General features: G+C 41.1%; 1 protein-coding gene across 2 annotated transcripts in view; it reads right to left on the reverse strand.

The window, feature by feature from the left end:
* DOCK1 (dedicator of cytokinesis 1) overlaps positions 1-19474 on the reverse strand; it is a 1163810-nt gene that overhangs the window by 47752 nt on the left and 1096584 nt on the right. For both annotated transcript variants that reach the window (XM_085606236.1, XM_085606235.1), the window contains exons 48-50: positions 14194-14339; positions 10626-10824; positions 7461-7614 (exon numbers count right to left, since the gene is read on the reverse strand). In XM_085606236.1, coding sequence (XP_085462362.1) covers positions 7461-7614; positions 10626-10824; positions 14194-14339 — 499 coding nt within the window. The remainder of the gene's footprint in view (positions 1-7460; positions 7615-10625; positions 10825-14193; positions 14340-19474) is intronic.

Raw genomic sequence — 19474 nt, forward strand, 5'->3', positions numbered from 1 at the left:
ATGTATTCGTAGGAGTAGTAGGACTCTGAAAAAGAGAGTTAATGTCAATATCCTTGACTACGTTTATGATCAGGGGCACGAAATGAGTGATTCCTTGTAAGTCACATCTTGATTTTCTATCTTAATGGGGTTTGTTCAGTGTACGGAGTACCCAGATTCCCTTTTCCAGACACAATCAAGTAAAGAAGGCTCTCTAAACCAAAGGTAGACACGGGCAAACACTTTGTGATGTTGGCTTGACTTCTTGATAGGTGGATCAGTGTGTTGATTGTGGCCGAATGGAAAGAGTTGCTGTACTGTAATTTGTGGTAGTAACCACAGTTAGATGTTAAGCAAAAGTAGGAGGTTCAGGGCCTAAGTAGTACATTTTAAAACTCCATGAATTGCATGGCTCAAAAGCACAACATCTGGCATGCTGACTGTTATTCTAGGGTAAATACTGGGTACATTCAAGGGCAGTGCATGTGATTCCTCTCTCTCCTATAGACTTTAATCAGGAGAGACTGGTCTACAGTGCCATAAGCAGATGAGATGTCAGGGTGCATCAGCGCTGCTTGGCAGTGCTATGAAGCAGTCTTCCCTGTTTTTTGCAATTTTAGTTTCTTGTAATGGCTTGGATCAGGGACATTGTGTTTGTAACAGAAAAATGATGATTGCTGCTTCACAGCACCATCTTGGAAACCTTACCTTTGCATGATCATAAGCACTGTGTTTATTATTACTATTATTATTAATACTTGCAGAGTACATGTTTACCAATGGTTTACAGGTGCTTCTAATGTATTACTGGATCTACTGAGATCCTAACTAGATGTTACTTAATGTCCTATGTCTGTTTAAATACCCAGGATTTCTGCATTCCATGAAATGTCCCAAGATCCTACTCCAGACAAATTTTGTCAGGTAAATCTTTCCAAATAGAAGGGGTCACTACTGAAAAGCTTCAACCTCTTGACCTATATTAGAATGTTTTCCTCACTGGATCTCAGGTTGTGGGAGGGTATATACCTTTTACCTAGTTCTATCAGAGAGTTGGGGCCGGTATTGTTAAAATGATTGCACACTTTGTAGAGAATTTGCTTCTGTATTGGAAGCCAGTGCATCTAGCTTACTAAAGGTGTGGAATGTGCGTACCGTGGGAGGAGAAAGATCAGTCATGTTGCTTCATTCTAAATAATTTGAATTGTATGCAAGGCAGAGTGAGGTAGGCCCGCATTGACAGAATTAGCATAATCAAATCTTGAGTTAAAAAGTGAGGTTACAATCAATTTTCTTGCTTTCAAAGACAAAAGGGGTGTCATTTTCATTATAGATTTTAATAGAAATAAGCATTTAGATACTATAGCTTCTATCTGAGAACTTATCATGAGGTTATCATCCACCCCAAGACTCTCTGCAGAAGTTACTGGAATTGGTGGTGGACCAACGTCATTAGGCCAATAGCTCTTGCTCCAAATATTGGCCTTATTTTTCATCAAGGCGATTTCAGTCTTGTCAGTATTTAACTTCAGCTGATTGCTAACCATCCAGCTTGCAATGAATCTCGTAGCGTTTTGGAATTTTTCATATGATGCAGGAGTGTTAGCCATATGAAATAATAGTTGGGAATCATATGGATAATTGTACAAGCTGCAACCAGACATTTATGGAGGAGAAAAGGTGAAATTGGACTCTGATAAAGCATGCTGGACAAATTTGGAAATGTTAATGTTGCATTTGTTTTTCAATATCTCTTCCTCGTTCCTGATGTTTGAGGCTGAATGTTTTGCCTTAATGCCTGATTATGACTGGGAAGAGTGGTGGGTGTAATGAAGCTTTGTGGTTGTTTGTTATGGACTTAGATATGTTACCACTGGGGTCTCCATGAACAGAAGTAACATCTGTTATTGAGCATCTTTTTGAGTGTTTTATGGAGCACTGTTGGACTAGTAAGTTTCCAAACCATGCTGATGTTCTCTTTTAGTTGGTTTGATGCCCAGTAATCCATATGCCTTCCGTGTTTGATATTGATACATTTTTGCTGCTTAATCTCGGTGTATATATTCTAAAACTCATATTTGCTTACTTTCTCAATCTCAATGAATTGCCAATGCACAGTGGGGGTGATGTGCTAGGTTTGCATAATCTATACTATCTTCAAGGGTAGGTGATCAATGAGAGGTCTCCAAATAACTCAAGTTGCAACACTTGGTTCAAAATGTTTCAGTGTTGAATGTGAAATATATATCTAGCACATGCCGGGCTTTTGAAGAGGGCATTTTACTATTTCACTAGATTCATGACTTCCACCATTTCACCTACTAGTCTAATTCTCACTTTATAATGATGAGGAGAAGAAAGGTTAGCAGTATACCAGTCAGGAGGACTTCTGCAGCCAACACTTCATCCCCTTTTTCAAACATTCCAATGCCGTTAGCCCTATCCCCCAACCTTCCTTGCCTAAGGAGAACAATGGGTAGACATGAGTAAACATGTAAGGACTCATGCATTTGCTTCTTGCTCTCCTGCCCGAAGAGCCTTGTCTATGCATCTTCCCCCCAGGTCAAAGAAAGCCAATTTGTGGACAGTTTTCCTCTTTCTATAAAACGTCACTCTTGACTGAATCAATTGTGTTATCTGCAGGCTTATTTAACTTTCCCCTTCAAAAAGAGGTTTCCGCCTTTTGGCGATATTCCCTTAGACCACTGTGCTTAGGGTGCTCAATGTCTTGGGGAGGCAATAGCTTGCCTATGTGATAATCTGCTCACCAGATTGCCAGCTCCCTGCCAGTCCATATGCCATGATCAAGCCTTTCATGGGAGTATGGTACAAGTGAGGTAGAATCAGAATATGAGTCACAATTGCACTCTGTGTGCAACTGTAGGAACTAAGAAGTCTGCAGCAGGACAGCAACCCTACTCTGAGATGGTGAGTCACCAATAAATTGGAGTTTGGAGATCATTTAGCAGGTATATTACTCAGTTTTAAAGTGTCAATTGTTTCTTTGCTAAAGGGTTCTCCTAGCTTATGGCTGAGTTCCACCATATAGTATATTCCTACTCTGATGTAAGTTCACATTCTGCACCAACATTTGAATCTGCCGAAGTTCTCATAAATGTTACAGATTACTGATATATTCATGGGTGAGGTTTGGTATGAGGCTCTTCTCAATTGGGTGGTGCCAGGTTTGGATCATCTTATTTCCCCTTAGTTGTTGCCCCTCTATATGTTTTTGCTGTTTCTTTGGAATGCTTTTGATCAGACCTGGCGGCATGATTTAAGTTCCAAATTTACTTTTTACATGGCAGTGGGGCTAGATTATAGAACACCATACTAGGTTGTGGCCTTTTGCTTATTTTGTTTTGTGTGTTTGCATAGGTTGTCTAGCATTTTGATAGGTTGTTCTTGGTACAGGCAGGATAGGCCTCTCTAAAGTATTTTTTGTTGGCAATAAACTATCCCTTGTATTTGGTCACCTTTTAATTTGGAGTTGCATGTCTGAGCCATGATTAGACCTATTTTGCAGATATTTATGGAAAGCTTCTTGTAGAATGATATTTGTAGGACTGAGCCTGAATTCTCAGAATATCACTTCCAATGATTACCAGTAGGAAGTCTTGAAGATAGCAAAACTAACACATCTGTAGCTTCAAGAAGCAAGTCTGTATTTTTAAATTTGATCTTCAGGCTGTTTTAGTTGGATGCTATGAACAGTCTTTGGTGATTAGTTTGAATTAAATAACAAGTTATTTACCTTTGATAATGCTCTTTCTCGTGGATACGCTATCTAACTGCAGATTCCTCACCTTAAGAATATCCCATGGCGCCGGACTGGATCTAGAAGACTTTGCAGCATAGCCTTTTTGCACCAGTAGGTGGCATCATGCAGTGCAATGTTGATTCAGCTCTGCCCCTGATATGATGACTGAAGCCACCCAAGTGTGCCGACAGCAGTTTCTTTCTCCACAATGTCCACGCCCTCAGATGCGGAGCCAAAAACAGATTGTTCATGCTAGTTTGAAGATCTCTAATTTAGGACCTTTATAGATGGAAAGAGTCCATTCCACAGAATGATGAGGTGGGAGAGCAGTGAGGCATTTGTGGTTAGTTGAAGTATTCACCAGAAACTGCATTATCAAAGGTAAGTAAATTGTTCTTCTGACAGATGCTCTTAACCGCAGATTCCCTGCATTAAGAATAGATACCAAAACAGTACCACCACTGTTGGTGGGTCTGTGGAATGACTTACACCAAAATGTGCTGCAGGATCGACCAAACAGCTGAAATGCCCTCCCCTTTCAACCTGGCTGTCAAGGCAGTAGCACTTCATGAACATGTGCAGTGACCACGTTGCAGCCTGACAAATTTTAAGAGCAGGGAATAGGGTGCAAACGCAGTGGTAGCTGCATTGGCCCTAGTGGAATAGGCCCTGAAGCCTTCTGGAAGTTTCTTTTTGGCTGTCATGCATCAGACTTAATGCAGAGGATTATCCATCTGGGCAATGCCTGTTTCTGCTCCGCTTTTCCTTTCTTTACCATAGAGAACCCAAAGAGCTAATCAGCAACCTGATGGTCTTTAAGTGTGATCAATGTAATAGTGGAGTGCTCTTTTGGGGTCCCAACAATGCAGTCTCTTCTTTTTAGGGGTTAGGTAGCACAAAGAATATCCAAAAGTGAAGGATTGCCCAGTGTGAAAGGAAATCACAATTTCCGTAAGAAAAGTTGCTCTAGCCCAAGCACCAGTTTGTCTGGAAAGAAGATGCTGTAGGGCGGCTCGACTGACAGAGCTTGAAGCTCACTCATATCACAAGCTGAGGTTATTGCAAGGATTAGAACCATCTTCAGCATCAAGCTGTATAGGGGACAGCTATCCAATGGTTCAAAAGAAGTAAAACTAAGGATAGTAACAATCAATTAAGGTCCCACTGCAGCACACTAAAGATTAAGGGGGAAATATGTGTACCAAGCTTTAGAAAGAACGTACCTCAACATACGATTTGAACAAGGGCAGTTGGGGTGGTAATTGCAAAAAAGCTCGAAGGGCCAATAGATAACCTTTAACAATGGCCACTGCAAGCCCTTGCTGGATGAAAGACAGAGCTAACAGCAACACATCAGACAGTTTAGCCTGAAACAGGTGCCACACCAAGCCACAAACTTGTCCCAGCAATCAACGTAAACAGGTTTTAAAGATGGTCGCCTGACTGCTAGACTGACATTCACTACATCTGGAGGTAGATTGTGCAGTCATGGGTGCAAAATTCTACTCTACCATGCTGCTGCAATAGAAAATCCTCGGAATACGGCAGACTGATTGGATAGGAGATGCTCATGATCAGAAGTTCCGGATACCACACTCTCCTGGCACAATCTGTCGTCACTAGAACGACAATTTGTGATTTGGGCCTGGTCATTCTTCACCAGAACTTGTGGCAGGAGAGGTAGAGGCTGAAAAAGTATACAGGAGCCCCTTCACCATTCAAGGCAGAATGCGTCTCTGAGAGGCAACCTTTTTGGCATCTCCAACGTGCAAAGGTGTTGACACTGCATTCTTGGTGGTGGCGAAGCGATCGGGTTAGGGTTCTCCCCATTGCTGGAAGATGCCCTGTACAGCTTTTGCATGGATCTGCCATTTATGATCCACTTTGGGTCGTTGGCTGAGTTCACCCACTATGGCGTTGTAAAATTGTGCCAGGTGGTGTACTATCATGGAGACTCCCTGACAATTCAGTCAGGCCTAGATGCGCCGCCTGGCACGGAGCCCACGGTCGTCCCCACCCTGCTTCATGCAGTACAACATGGAGGTGATGTTGTCTATCAGGCCTTGAACCAGCGTCTCCTTGATGAACAGCAGGTGGCTTTCCACACCATACGAATGGCCCGCCACTCCAGCAGGTTGATAAGGACATAAAAATCCTCTGATCTCCACCTCTACCAGATGACCTACCCACCCCAGAAGTGATGCGTTTTTCATCACCATCAGCTCTGGGTAGGACAGGGAGAGGGATCTGCCAGTAGTCCAATTGTAGTCGTGCAGCTACCACTGAGAATCCTTTGCATTCGCCTTCGAAACCTGAATTGAGTCCAACAAGCTCCCTTAGTGCTTAACTTACTTAGTCTGCAGATCCCACTGCAGAGCCCACATATTCAAATGGACATGGTCAGCAAGCAGGATACAGAAGGCCAGTAGGCCAATAAGTCTCAAAGACATCTTCACTGGGACCCAGGATGGAGGCTGAAACATTGTGATCATAGCCCAAATGTCCTGGACTCATTGTTCTGGAGTGAAGGACTGCAAGTGCATTACATCCAGAATGGCTCTGAAGAAAGGGAGCCTCTGCGAAGGAGTCAGATGTGACTTTCCACACTGAAAAGGAGGCACACCATCATCTAGAGGTATTCTGCAACTGAATGCGGCGAGCCTGCCTACAACAGATTGAGGTTGGAGAAGGCTGGTATCTCGACCTCCAAAAGGTATGCTGCAACCACCGCTATCAAGTAAGGCCAAAAGTGAGCACAGCAAACTGAAAATTCTTGTGCTTCACTTTGAACAGCAGGAGCAAGCGATCTACTTGGTTCATCTGGCAATCTGGAATGGTCTGTACCAAATTGGTGCAAAATTAAATGGACTACCTTCCCAGCAAACAGCGGTCATTGACTGGACATCAGGCCTACATAAGCAGTACATCTTCTGTTGTTCAGTGTACCACAATTTCACCATGTCTGCTCAGGCAATGAATCTGTTTTTTAAGTTCAGGACGTTATTCATGTTGCCATTATTATTATTATTATTACAGATATTACAGTCTATGTCTACAGCTTTTCTCCTAGTACCCTAATCCTCCAGTGCTTCTATAGCTCTGCTATTGGAGACTGCAGATTTCTAGGCTTCCACAGTGAAAATCTAGTGTCACATAAATCATGAAGCTTAAATTCTTATCCTGGTACGTCAGTAGTTACACTCCTGACATTCTACTACTACACTTTTATCAAAAGGTCTTGCATCCAAAATGTAATTTAGATGCGTAACTTGCTCCTTGTAGATGTAGTTACTGCTGGAACATACAGTTTTCGCTTCCTTTGCTTTAAAAGTTGGAAATATGCTTTCCTGAACCCTGTGGCAACAACTAGATTACCTTGTATGCTGTCTGTCCTGGAAATCTGATATTTTTGTTCTGTTAAATGACATGGATTTTGAAGTTTTGCACCAAGAAAATGACTGCAGTATTTTTTATCAATGCTCAATAAACTCATCTTGGAAACAGTAGCAAACTATTCTGCAAATGGAGAGTATTAATAACGACATATAACACAATTGCCAACACCATATTGCAGGAAACTAATTCATTAAAGGATTAAGCTAAGCAGATATCAAAACAAGTAAATGTATCATTGGATACAAAATAACAGAATAATAATAAGAATATAAATAAGAATACAAATAATATGACAACACATTAAGTACTGCATTTCGTAACTTACTTGTGCGTAAACTGAAAGACTGCTTCAGTCGTGGCGTGACTGGAGGTGGACCTTGTTGAGACGTTTGCGTTGCCGGTGACGCAGAAAAACGCCTATCATTTCCAGGTACATTGATAACCTGGCTCTTTGGCCTCTGTGGCCTCAGTGGGCTGATCTAGAATAAAAAAAAGACATCATTGCAGCAATAAGAAGATAGTTTCCTAACTATCTGGATCTTGTAGTTCATGCATTGATTTTAAGTTTCAGAAAGTAGCGGCTAATTAATAACACTCAGATGTTTTTAATCCGTCCAATGTCTTTGTGATGTTACCAGAATTGGTATGCCTGTAAATGACTACTTGTATAAAGTGAACTGAACATTTGAGTGGCCTGGAGCAGTCCACCTGCAGTTGGGTCAGACATCGAAACGCACTGACATTTCATATCATGTATGGGAAGTTTATTACTGAGAATATTCAGCTGGCTGCAGTTCTCATAAACTTGATATACATCACCTTCTTTACATTTTTAATGAATGCACAGTCAAAGTGTTATCTTATATTTTAGCAGCGGATGTTCAGCAGTTTTAAATGCATGGCTTTTACAAGTCATAGGTTCTACAAAATAAACCATATTATCCAATACATAAATATTCTGTGAAAATGTAAATTATTACGGTGTCTGTTTAGAAAGACTGCATGGATACCCCTATTATCTAGGTCCAATGTAAGAAACTTTATAATCTGGTTGCAGTAGATGAGAGGGAAAAAATAAAAGCACTAAAGCTGATATTCTTTTGCACAAATTATTTCCAAGCAAAGAAGATGAGCTCTACCGGAGAGAAAAAGAACTAACTTGTACCAGAGCAACTAAGGCTCTCTTTCGGCACGTCGATGAAGCTGAATTATTTAACTCTGCAGAAGTTGGAGTATGCAACAAAAAACGCAGCAAAAGAAAATAAATAATGCCTTGACAAACATACATACCTAATGCAATAAAATGTTATACTAGATACTGCGCTTTTCGAAACAAAATCAATAATATTCAATAAAATCAAAAGAAGTATAAAGACTAAGCCACTTCAAAATGAAATAAAGGCGTAGAAATAAAATTATTCTATGTGAAAATTGAAGTAAACACCATGGACCATTGTGTAACGTGACTGCTCTTGTAAAAGTAGTATGCTCACTGATAAGGTTGGTCCCACTAACAAATGTATCAGCTGGAATTATTTAACGGAAGCATAATCAAAGCAGATATGTATTTGACTGGTCACCTTCTGTAAATAAAGACGCAAGCAACTGAATAATGGTAATGCTTGCAACCAGAATAACAAATGGGTGCCGTATCATGATGGGCTTTGCTGGTGCTGCGAGTAACTGAGCATCGGCTTTATGCACCCACAGTGCATAAAGTTAATTCATATAACCCAATATTTCTCTTAGTTAGTGCTTTATTTCCAGGTAGTACATCTCGGAAACAGCCCAGCAAGTTTTACCTCTTTCTGTTTCTGACCTGTCAAGTCTGAAAATAAATGACTAACTCAGCGAAATGTTGGACAATGTTGGGGTGGACAGTTCTCATAGAGGCAAGCACAATGCTGATATGTACACGGCTCACCCTATTTAATGAAAGAGAACAATGATATGGAGTGCACCTAGGTTCATTACTATTGGTTCAGATTAATTTAAACATGTCTTATGTTTGGGAAGGTCTATATGATTGACTACAAGACTGTACACTATTCACACTACTGCTGCTAGGCTGATATATGGGCTTAATCATCAGACATCGGCCAGGAGGTGGATGATTTTAAGGTCTTCTGCCTAACACTGTACAGGATATAATCGGAGTCCATCGTTTGCATGAAGCAGTATTCGTTCCTTTACTCCACCTTGAGCTCTTAAAACCTCAGCTTCTTACTTCTCTAAGGTACTCTACCTTGCTCAGATTGGGTCTCTCTCATTTGCTTAATTGGCTGCCTTTGTCTAGAATAAACTCCATATAAGTCTGTGACGGCAGAAAAAATGGCTGGCTTTCAGAAAACTCTTGAAAACTGAGATTTAGAGTGAAGAATCATTCGAGACCGCGAATGGTTATTCATTCATTACTTGCCTACCACTAAGGACCATGTCAAGGAAGTGGCAACACCCTCATTACTTACCGGTTATCATAATAACACTGAGACTTACAATTTCATGTTACCTTGCTACTTTTAAATCACCTGTCCTGTGGTTCTTTGTTGGATATAATAAGTTGATTTACTGCTTATAAGTCAACAACTGAGGCTATGCTGGAGAGTGAACGTACTTATGCGAAGAGGGCAAACGGATTCCAATGGGAAAGTATATAGGTGCTTTAGGGAGCAAATGCATTGTTAATATTGGTAAGTAGAAGGGTAAAAAGGTGATATTCCCTGGAATTCTGTGCTTACATTCAAAGATTGGTACTCCTTTTAGATGGACACAGCAATCACTGAATGCTTGCATGCTAGACAGCAACTATGTAAACTCCAATTCTTGCGCTGTACTACTTTAATTGATGGAGCTAATGAAGGAGAAATATGAGCCTGCTTGCTCATCACTGCGGTTTGGAGGAAAAAGTCATTTTTTTCAAGTCAACGAGGTAAAATAACTCTCTGCCGCAATCAGATGTCAGTCACGTTTTACCCTGTTGTATTATTCGCTTTGCGTATCAGCACTAGCTTGACTACCAATTTACAGACAAGCTCCTATATTGTTCATTGTCATTTATAATGAATCTAAATCCTTGGCGACTTAGTATTAGTTCAGGAGAACAGAAAAAGAAAATGGTTTACGATTTCCACGTAATTGCTTCTGGGGATGTGTACATGTTTTTTCGTGATTTACTCATATTAAACATATTAATCCAAATCCCTACTGCATACCTTCAATTTAGGAAACTGATCAAGGAGATGCCTTGCCTTCCCGTATTTATCAAAGTACAACTAGACCCAAAATAAAATCATAACAATCTGACATGCCTGAGATGCGTTTCACTTTTCGAGTCATTCGCCCACATTTCGCCATAAAAAGCAATGAAAGCTTGTTTTTTTTTTATCTCCACTGTCTTAAGCCAGAAAACTGCACAATTACATTTCAGCACAAAAACAAAAGGGAAAGACAAGCAATAGAAATTAGAAAAGGGTCTATTAGCTCAAATTACCGTCTCTGAGAGGATGACTGCGTCGGACTGCTGCACAACCATGTCCGCCGTTTTTAATTCCTTGTCGAATATTTCTTGGTGCTTGCTATTTCTCTTCTCTTTCTTCCTCTCCTTCCTCTCTTTTTCTGGCTCGTCCCTGTCCAGTTTATCTTGAGATCTAAAATATGTCTTTTTTGGAAGAAGGGGCTCAAGAATAAACCTGCAAAAATATAACCACCCGTCAGCAAAATAAATCAAAGCATAAACACCCCTGTGTTTGCTAGATTTATGGAACTGCTATCCCAAGGTTTTGACAGAAGTGGAGGAGAGTGTAGACAATGCAGCACTTGAACTTCCATTACCCGCCTCTCTCTTTTCCCACTCCTACTATTCGACGTTACTTAGAACGAGAAAGAATGGTTCATTATTCCAGGCCACTTTCAGGCTCCCTCGGCCTCCTGCCCCGTCTGTGCCTGTCTACAAGGGTGGAGATGTTCGAAAACGCGTCCAGTTACAAGAGGTGCGTTTCCTCCAGAGCCTGAACGCCATGGAGGTTTCATTTACTTGCAGGAATATGTCTTACTCAGGACTGGCTGATGTAGAGGCCAGGCTGCAAACTAAGACTTAATGTGAGGCACCAAGAGGCAGGGAGGTAGCTTGGTAAATAAGATTAAGGGGGGGAAGGAGGGGGTGGGGGTGGTCAGATTTATCGATCATTACGCCGGCATGTAATGTTAAAATACTTTATATGACAAGCAGGGCGCTTGAGTGTGGGCCTAAGAGGCAATGGAAAGGGAGAGAAATATGGATTAATAGGACTACTAAATAAGAGAGAATCAATATTTTGTAAAATAATTTTTATAGGGCTTTCAAAACATAGATGCGTGAGCGTGTGTGGTTTTTAGTCGGTGTATGTATGAAAAAAAAACAGGTGAAATCTGACAGACACCTCACCATAGCCAACTGAAAGCACCTGCACCCAACTATTCATCTGAAAAGACATTTATTAGGGGGGTTGTAACACCCTAAACACCCCCCTGAAGCCACGCCCCTGCCAAGAGGGTCAGTGGCGTTGTGCTTTCTGTGGGCCAGTGCTTTGCGTGAGGATGACAGGAATAGAAGCAGAGAAGCCAGCGTGCATACGGAGAAGCGGTGAGACAATTTCTCACATTCCGCTTCTCTCCACTTACCAAGCTGCATTGATGATGTTGATAGAGCATGCAAGCTCTGACGTTTTCAAGACGATGACATACTTATTGTGGCCTTTACAAGGTTAGATGCATACAGGTTTTAGTGTTGGCATGGTTATTGACCGGCACTGGCCAGTGCTGAGAGGAGGGGGCTACGAAAGCATGAAAGGATATCCACTGAGGGAAGACTTCCATAGTGAGGCTAGTCTACCTGTTTCTCAGTTCATTGTTCCTTTGCTCATACGGTAGGATTTTTGGTCAAAATGTCTTTTAACTACTTAAGATAGCATAATTTTGATAATTGCGGTAATTTCGCATAACAAACATAATTTGAAATTATTGAAATGACTCCGAATGCAGAGACGTAATTAACATTTCTCCCAGGCCTAGTTTTGTGCCACTCCATCAAGGGCAGAGTTAAAAGGGAAAGGGACAATATTTTTTTCCAGTTTTTGATTGCTTATAACTTTGGCACGGATTGATGAATCCACATCAAATGTGGCACCCACTGTTAGCAATTTACAGTCAGCGCAGGTATCCAGGTTTTGTATAGAGGGAAGGAGGTAAAGAGGAGGTCACAACAATTTCGATATACTGATAACTTTGGATCAGCATGACATTAGGTGGAGAATGAGCATGTTTAGCATGCTCTTGGCATCCTCAATTCCATGCAGGCCATTCAATGGATGGGTGATTCTGCTAACACAGTTTGATGAACCCACAAAAAACTTGACAAACATTTAACAGATTGAGTTTAGCATTTGGTTTAGTCAGGTTTTGAGCAGGTCCATTAAAGCTGAATGAGAGGGCAATCAGAGTTTCATTCACTAAAAGCTTTGGCACTATTCAATTAATCTTCAAGAATGTTGCAGCCACAAATTAAGTCAAGTGCAAGGCCAAGCAAGCCCTGCAACCCTCAATGCACATAGCCAAAGGCGGTTGGGCACAGGACCTGGCCAAAGGCTGTGCAGAGTGCAGAATGGCTACATGGCAGGCTGTGTGCAGTGGGGGCAGAATGGCCACTGTAGGTTGGACATAGGACCTAGCCCAGTCCTCCAGTCAACCCCTGCATCACACAGCCAAAGGCCATGTGCAGTGCAAGTTAGGCAGCCATGGTCATTTGGAAGCGGGTCCCAGCCACAGACCTCCCTGTGCACTGCCAGAGGCTGTGCACCAGGGGTGTTGAAAATTGAGTAAATTGTATAAAAATGAACTTCACTGAAAAACAACAGATACAAGTGTGGTATGGCTCTGGCTCAAATTCATCAAACCACTGAAATTCTGCAGTTATGGTTGGTAAGGCACACAATTTGAAGAGGGTTTCGAGTTGGACATAAAGGGGTTAAAAAGGTAGATATATCTGGACTTTTGGTGTCCAGATGTGCTCTGACTGACGTCTTTTAATGGGATTAGTCAATCCTGATTGACTGACAACAACCTGAACAGCATGTTATGGCAGCCATTGCAGGATTTACGGACATGGTCTCTGTGCTGTGAACATGAATTAAAAAAAGGAAGTGTGAGTAGATAGATAAAACAAATAGAATCTATTAGTGATAAAATGGCAGTCTGGTGACACAGTGGTCCTTAGGATAAGAACCAGTGTGGAGAGGTTTTGGAGATAATGCTCCTTGTTTTATTAGGAAGTGAAGAAATGGACAACAGGAGGTTTGTCAATCTGGGAGCATTTCCTTTTCCCAAGTAATAAAATATAAATTAGGAAACAGGGAAACTATGTCTCACAATTGGTAGCAATTAATCATTATTAGAATCAATACATCAGTGCTATTTGCCTTATCTGGTATAAATAATAAACGACAAACACACGTGTTTTGGATCATCTGCAGAGGAGCAGAAATATATTTGGACTGACACATTGAGAGCAGCGATAGTTGAGAAAGAAGGACAAACTGTTAGAAGCAGAAGTGTCACAAACAAACGAAGAATTAATTGTATTTTACAAATATTCTACATGAGAAAATGTCAGTCTTCAGAGACGAAGGATAATTAATCTGGAGACCTGACTGAAGAATCAAACTCAAAATTAGGAGTGAGAGCTGAAATGGGGAAAGACAGATGAAATGGTTGACGGAGGAAGAGGAATTTGTGATATGGCAGGAAAAAAAGTATTTATTTTTTTAGAGTAAGTTTGGGAAAGTAAGTGACACCAAGTCCTCAACAGTAAAGCGACAGGAGAAACCTGAGCTCGAGGATCGGGAGAGGAGGAAAAGGAAAGAACGATTCTGGAATCATCCACATCAAAGTGTGGTTTGCATCCTAAGGAGGGCGTAAAGGAATTGAATGAATTAGTACTTGGGTAACACGTCAAGGGCCTAGAATAGAAGCGTTTTTATCTTCTTTTAGTTTTTGATTTGTCAAATAGATCAAATAAACCTTACCCATCAGATCCGGGTCTAGAAGGTGCACCATCAGAAGATACAGAGGTTACTGATGCAACGGACAAAGGCCTCGAGGATGACGGCATTGTGAAAGACCTGACTATAGACTGTGGTCGACTCCCTCGTCTATCATCAGCAAAGGAGGCCTACAGCAAACAAAATTCATTAACATTTTAATGAAAATCTTATAACTAAACATGTGTCTAAGTGCTATATTGTTCATCCTAATTTCCAGTATAGGAACACATGACTATTAGTTTCTGTTTCATCAAAAAGAGAATATTTTACAAAATATTTATAAGTCCAATAATTCAGAAACAGCTATGTCTGTTATCACCTTAGTGTTGTTTCCTGTTTAGTTCTGCTCATGCTTTGGCCACAATTCAATTCACATACAATCAATCAATCAAGTTATCTTTATTCGATATGTAAAAACATAATCATAAAAAGTACAATAAAAATCATGATTTAAAATGTCATAAAATAGCATAAAACTTTAAGATGAAAGATTGCAGTAAGCGTAATTTCAATATTTTAGCAGCCCTTGTCAAAATCATTTCAGGGAGAAAAGTACATAACATACATAAGAACTTTTATCATCTAAGGCTGCATAGAAACCCTTAATCTGACAATCACTTTCAAATAAAAAGAGACCACAACTATGGCTCGTGGACTATCTAATGTCTTCAATTTATGGTAAACTGTCCTGCAGGAACGTAATCCCCATGATTTAAGCAATGGTTTCAGGTAAGTGACCCTTGGCAATTTATAAAATTTACAAAATAAAATGCAATGGATGTTGGATTGTAATGACAGGCCATCACATGGACATTTCTCCAAATTTCTGGACCAGCAGTTCTGATTGGGAAATGTTAACAATCTAAAAAAGGTATCAGTACGGAAACGAGTCACAAGCATGCGGATGAAAGGGGATGAAATTAAAGATAAATACTGTTGCATCCCTTCAACAATAGTGCAATGTTGATTCTCCACAACCATAAACTTAGATTTTTCAAGGGACCAGCGACGGTTGGCCAGATGGGTAGCTGTGGTAAATAATTTAATTACCGGGACTTAATTTGATGCGGAAAATCTATAATAATAGCTCAGTAAAAAAAGAGGCAGAATCCGTGGTATTAGAGGTTCAGAACGGGCTTTATTCCTATACAAAGGAACATAATTCGAATTATGGGCCTTCTATTCCATCACCACGAGAGTTCAGGAAGGAAGGAACAATACATTATTGACAAGTAATCATTTTTATAGAAAAGGCATTACAGTGAAACAGATGCAGGAGGCGTAACAGTTGAAAACAGAGATAAAAGCATACATGCGTAACTAAAAATGGGTGTAACTAGGCGTAACTAAAGAACGTCATTAGATATGATGTCATAAATGGGTGGTTCCATGAAAGAATTTCGCAATGTCAGCAAAAATACTTGGCAGAGATGCGCGCGCAGCAGCATGACGTGTGATTGACGTGTAACTAGAGGGTGAAGGGGACTTGACATTTAGCTCTACATGTGGAGACAAAAGTCTGGGGTTATGTCAACCTAATCCCAAATCATATCTAATATCCTATGTTTAAAGAACTGTGTTATCCAAGAAGAGAGGTCTTTTAGGATAGAATCTTATTCTATACTGACTATACTGACTGTTAGTGCGTGTACAAGCGTCTAAGTGTCTACACTAGATGCGAGGGGGTAGGAATATTCCATGGTAACAGGGCTATGAATTACTTGCATGAGGGCAGCGAGGCCTGGCCCTTTGCACGGTAGCTGGAGGAATGTTTACCCAAACTGCTAGACAGGAATGCATCGGATGAGGAGCGGAGCAGAGCAGATAATCTTGAAGGTGAAATACAGTTTTTGGCAGGCAGATAGGCCGAGTCAGGCACCGTTAGCCGCGCAGGGAGTAAGACAAAGTTCATGGTCACAGATGCAGGCTCAGACTGGAGCTTTCAGAGGCAGAAGGCAGGAAAAGGCTTAATGGCAGAATCAGGGCCTACTCGCCTGGACTGTAAAATGGGATAAATGAACCATATAAAGCCGGTGGCCTTTCATACTTAGGAATAGAATATCCAGCCCATTCATGGCGGATCTGAAAGAGGACATGTTGACAGTGGACGCACATGTGTTTGCGTCTTCATAACTGGTACTGGAGGGAACATACATGTACTTGTGATTTATACATGAAACCGTTGGGGTCCAAGATAGGGGACATAACCGACCATAAAAATCCATATTTCCACATTCCCTCCTTGTCCCCTACTTGCCCTTAGGAGATATCAATCTTCATCAATCCATCGATCTGTTCATATAACATCATTTGTTCTTCTTTCTTCTTCCGGGATCTTGAACGAAAACTTGGATGTGGGATACACGAGGTGGCACATAGACCACAAATCGCTGGCCCACATTGTAGACATAAGCAGCAACTGAATAGTATGAGAAAGCCAATACCTAGGAAGGATAGTATTCTCCATCCCCAGGCTGACAACACGCCCCAGAACCAACCGGACCAAGTCCAGGTGCCTGGATTCTGGTGTATCTGGCTTACAATCTTATGAAGGCGGGTTATGGCTTTATATACTGACGGCGAATTTTCTGGTATGAAAATGCAACAACTTGATCCGATGACCCTACAAGCTCCGCCCCTATCGGCCAGGATGACGTCAAGGACAAGACGATTCTGAAGCACAACAATCCGCATAGCAGACTGCTCTTCTGTTAAATTGCCTAAGGCGGAAATAGTTTCGTTCACTACTGCTTCAAGGGTTCTGGTTAATCTACGTATCAACTTACTATTAGTGACTGTACCTATATAGGGAAAGAAACCTTTATTGAAATCTGTGTATTTTTCCCATGCTGTTTCAGTGTAATCAACTATTGGGAGATCTCTCTGCTGTCTATTGTGTACTAAATGAGTATTTCTATGATAATCAGGAGGAGCTAGGAAAACAGGTGGTAGAAGGAATGCTATGTAACAGGTACCATCCCAATCTGAAGGTAGGCGTATATATGCGGTCTGGCCACATATAAAGTAGGAATGACGAGAAGCTCTAAATGTAGACTTGCCTTGATCACTGAATTTTATCACAGTGGTGCATTTACTATGGCCCATGTGTATGGAGCCATTCTTTCTTATGCATAGTTCCCCTTTAACTGGGAATACGGACATGGCGGACAAGATTGGTGTAGCTTCAGATTCAACGTTCAGGATCATGAGGTTAAGTGTAAAATTACCTAATCCATATACTTCATTTTCTAGATCAGTTCCTGTTCTTTTGGGAAGTCCCTCCTTGTTAGGGTAGCAGACTTTAAGCAAAACTAAGTTCAGGTTTCCCCATACCCAGTTATCTTGATAAACTGCTGAGTTTGAATCTAAGGAATTAATTAAACTAAACCATGCTCCACAGGAGCCATTGTGTGTGAACGGATATGGAAAAAGGGGCAAAACTCCCTTATAGTTCTGATAGGGAGGGAGTCGGCCACATATCCAACAATTTGTAGCATTGCTAGTCTGATGGGAATGATGTAACATACTAATAAAAGTGTTGTTGCGCAGCGCAAATCTATAGGATAACTCATGCGGTGGTAATTCACTAAAAGAATGTTCAGCAGTAATATTGTAAACATGTTTAGAAATAGGATAATATATGTGCAACAATATACTTGCAGCGATTATTAAAAGACATAAGAAAAACAAAATTAATAACGTCACTGTGCAATGACTACGCAGTGATTTACAGTACGCATGTTTTTTCAACTTCATTTGATTATTTCTTTCTCTGTTCCGGTCCAGAGGATACATGTCAGAGACAAATTCAACCGATTCACCTTGGAGAGGACTTAAACAATCAAATTGTCTGACTGACTGGACCTCAATTTTAGTCTGTATAGTTCTGAGTTCGTTTGCTCAACCAAAGGGAGCTTTGAGTCTGTCTTTGAAGAAACACAGGGTTTAGTCTCTATATCGGATGGTAGTCCATGAAATTTCTTGATATGACTCGAATGTATCCAGCCTTTGCGACCTTCGATCTTCACGGCTGTCCTCGTGGTGAGCAGTACTAGTTGAGGCGATTTCCACCTCGGATCCAGCTGAGTCTTCCGGTCAAAATTCCTCACTAACACCAAGTCCCCGGGAACTACGTCATGGGGTTTCACCTCGGTGTTGTCGGGAAAGGCTGCAGCTACCTGTGAACGACAAGATTGTAGTGCAGACATCAAGGAAGCCAGGTAATCTGTCAGCATATTACAGTCAACGTCAGTGATTTTACGTGGTATAGGCGTCCCCCACATATTTGGTGGTCTACCGAAGATCACCTCATACGGGGATAGCCCTGTTCGAGAATGCGCTACCATTCTCATGTAAAAGAGTGCGACTGGTAAGGCTACTACCCAATCGACACCTTTCTGTCTACATATTTTGGACAATCTAATTTTCAGAGTTTGATTATGTCGTTCCACGAGACCTGCTGCCTCGGGGTGTCGGACACAGTGAAATCTCCATTGATAACCTAACAAAAGTGAAACGTGTTTCATTAGTTCGGATGAGAACGGCTGGCCGTTATCTGAGTAGACAGCACGTGGTAAACCGTACCGTGGGAAGAATTCTCGAACTAACTGTTTGGCAGTAGTCGGGGCAGTGTAATCTGAAACCGGGTATGCTTCTGTCCAACGGGAAAGAGCACAAACAATTACAAGAACGTATTTGAATCCTCGACATCGTTCCATCTGGATATAATCCATCTGGAGGACTTCAAAAGGGTGGTCAGGAGGCTGAAATCCACCCTGTTCTACGGGAATGCTTTTACCTGGGTTAAACTGACAACAGATCATACAGGTACGAACTTTTTGTTTAGCTGCTGCTCGTAAATGTTTGTTGAACCAAATGTGTTGAATGCTGTCTAGCATAGCTTTTTCTCCTAGGTGCGCTGGACTATGTATTGTATTAATGATAACTTGGACCATTGAGTCGGGAAGAAACCATATAGATTTTTCCTTCGTCATCCATCCCTGATCAGTTTGGATCCCTCCTAATTCAGTCCATTTCTTTATTTCTTCTGGTGTAGCATGTGTCTGTATGTCAATTACGTCAAGAGCGGGATCTTAACCGTCATGCAATGTGTTGGTGTCAGAACTATTGTCTTTGTCATGTCAGATGTATGAGTTTTATTCTGAGCAGTCTGTTTAGCTGTTCTGTCAGCTAGATCATTGCCTTGGGAAATGATGTCAGTAACTTTCGTATGAGCTTTACATTTCATAATTGATATTGCAGT

The sequence above is a fragment of the Triturus cristatus genome, chromosome 1_2 (genome assembly GCF_964204655.1).
Source record: "Triturus cristatus chromosome 1_2, aTriCri1.1, whole genome shotgun sequence".
Classification (NCBI taxonomy): Eukaryota; Metazoa; Chordata; class Amphibia; order Caudata; family Salamandridae; genus Triturus; species Triturus cristatus.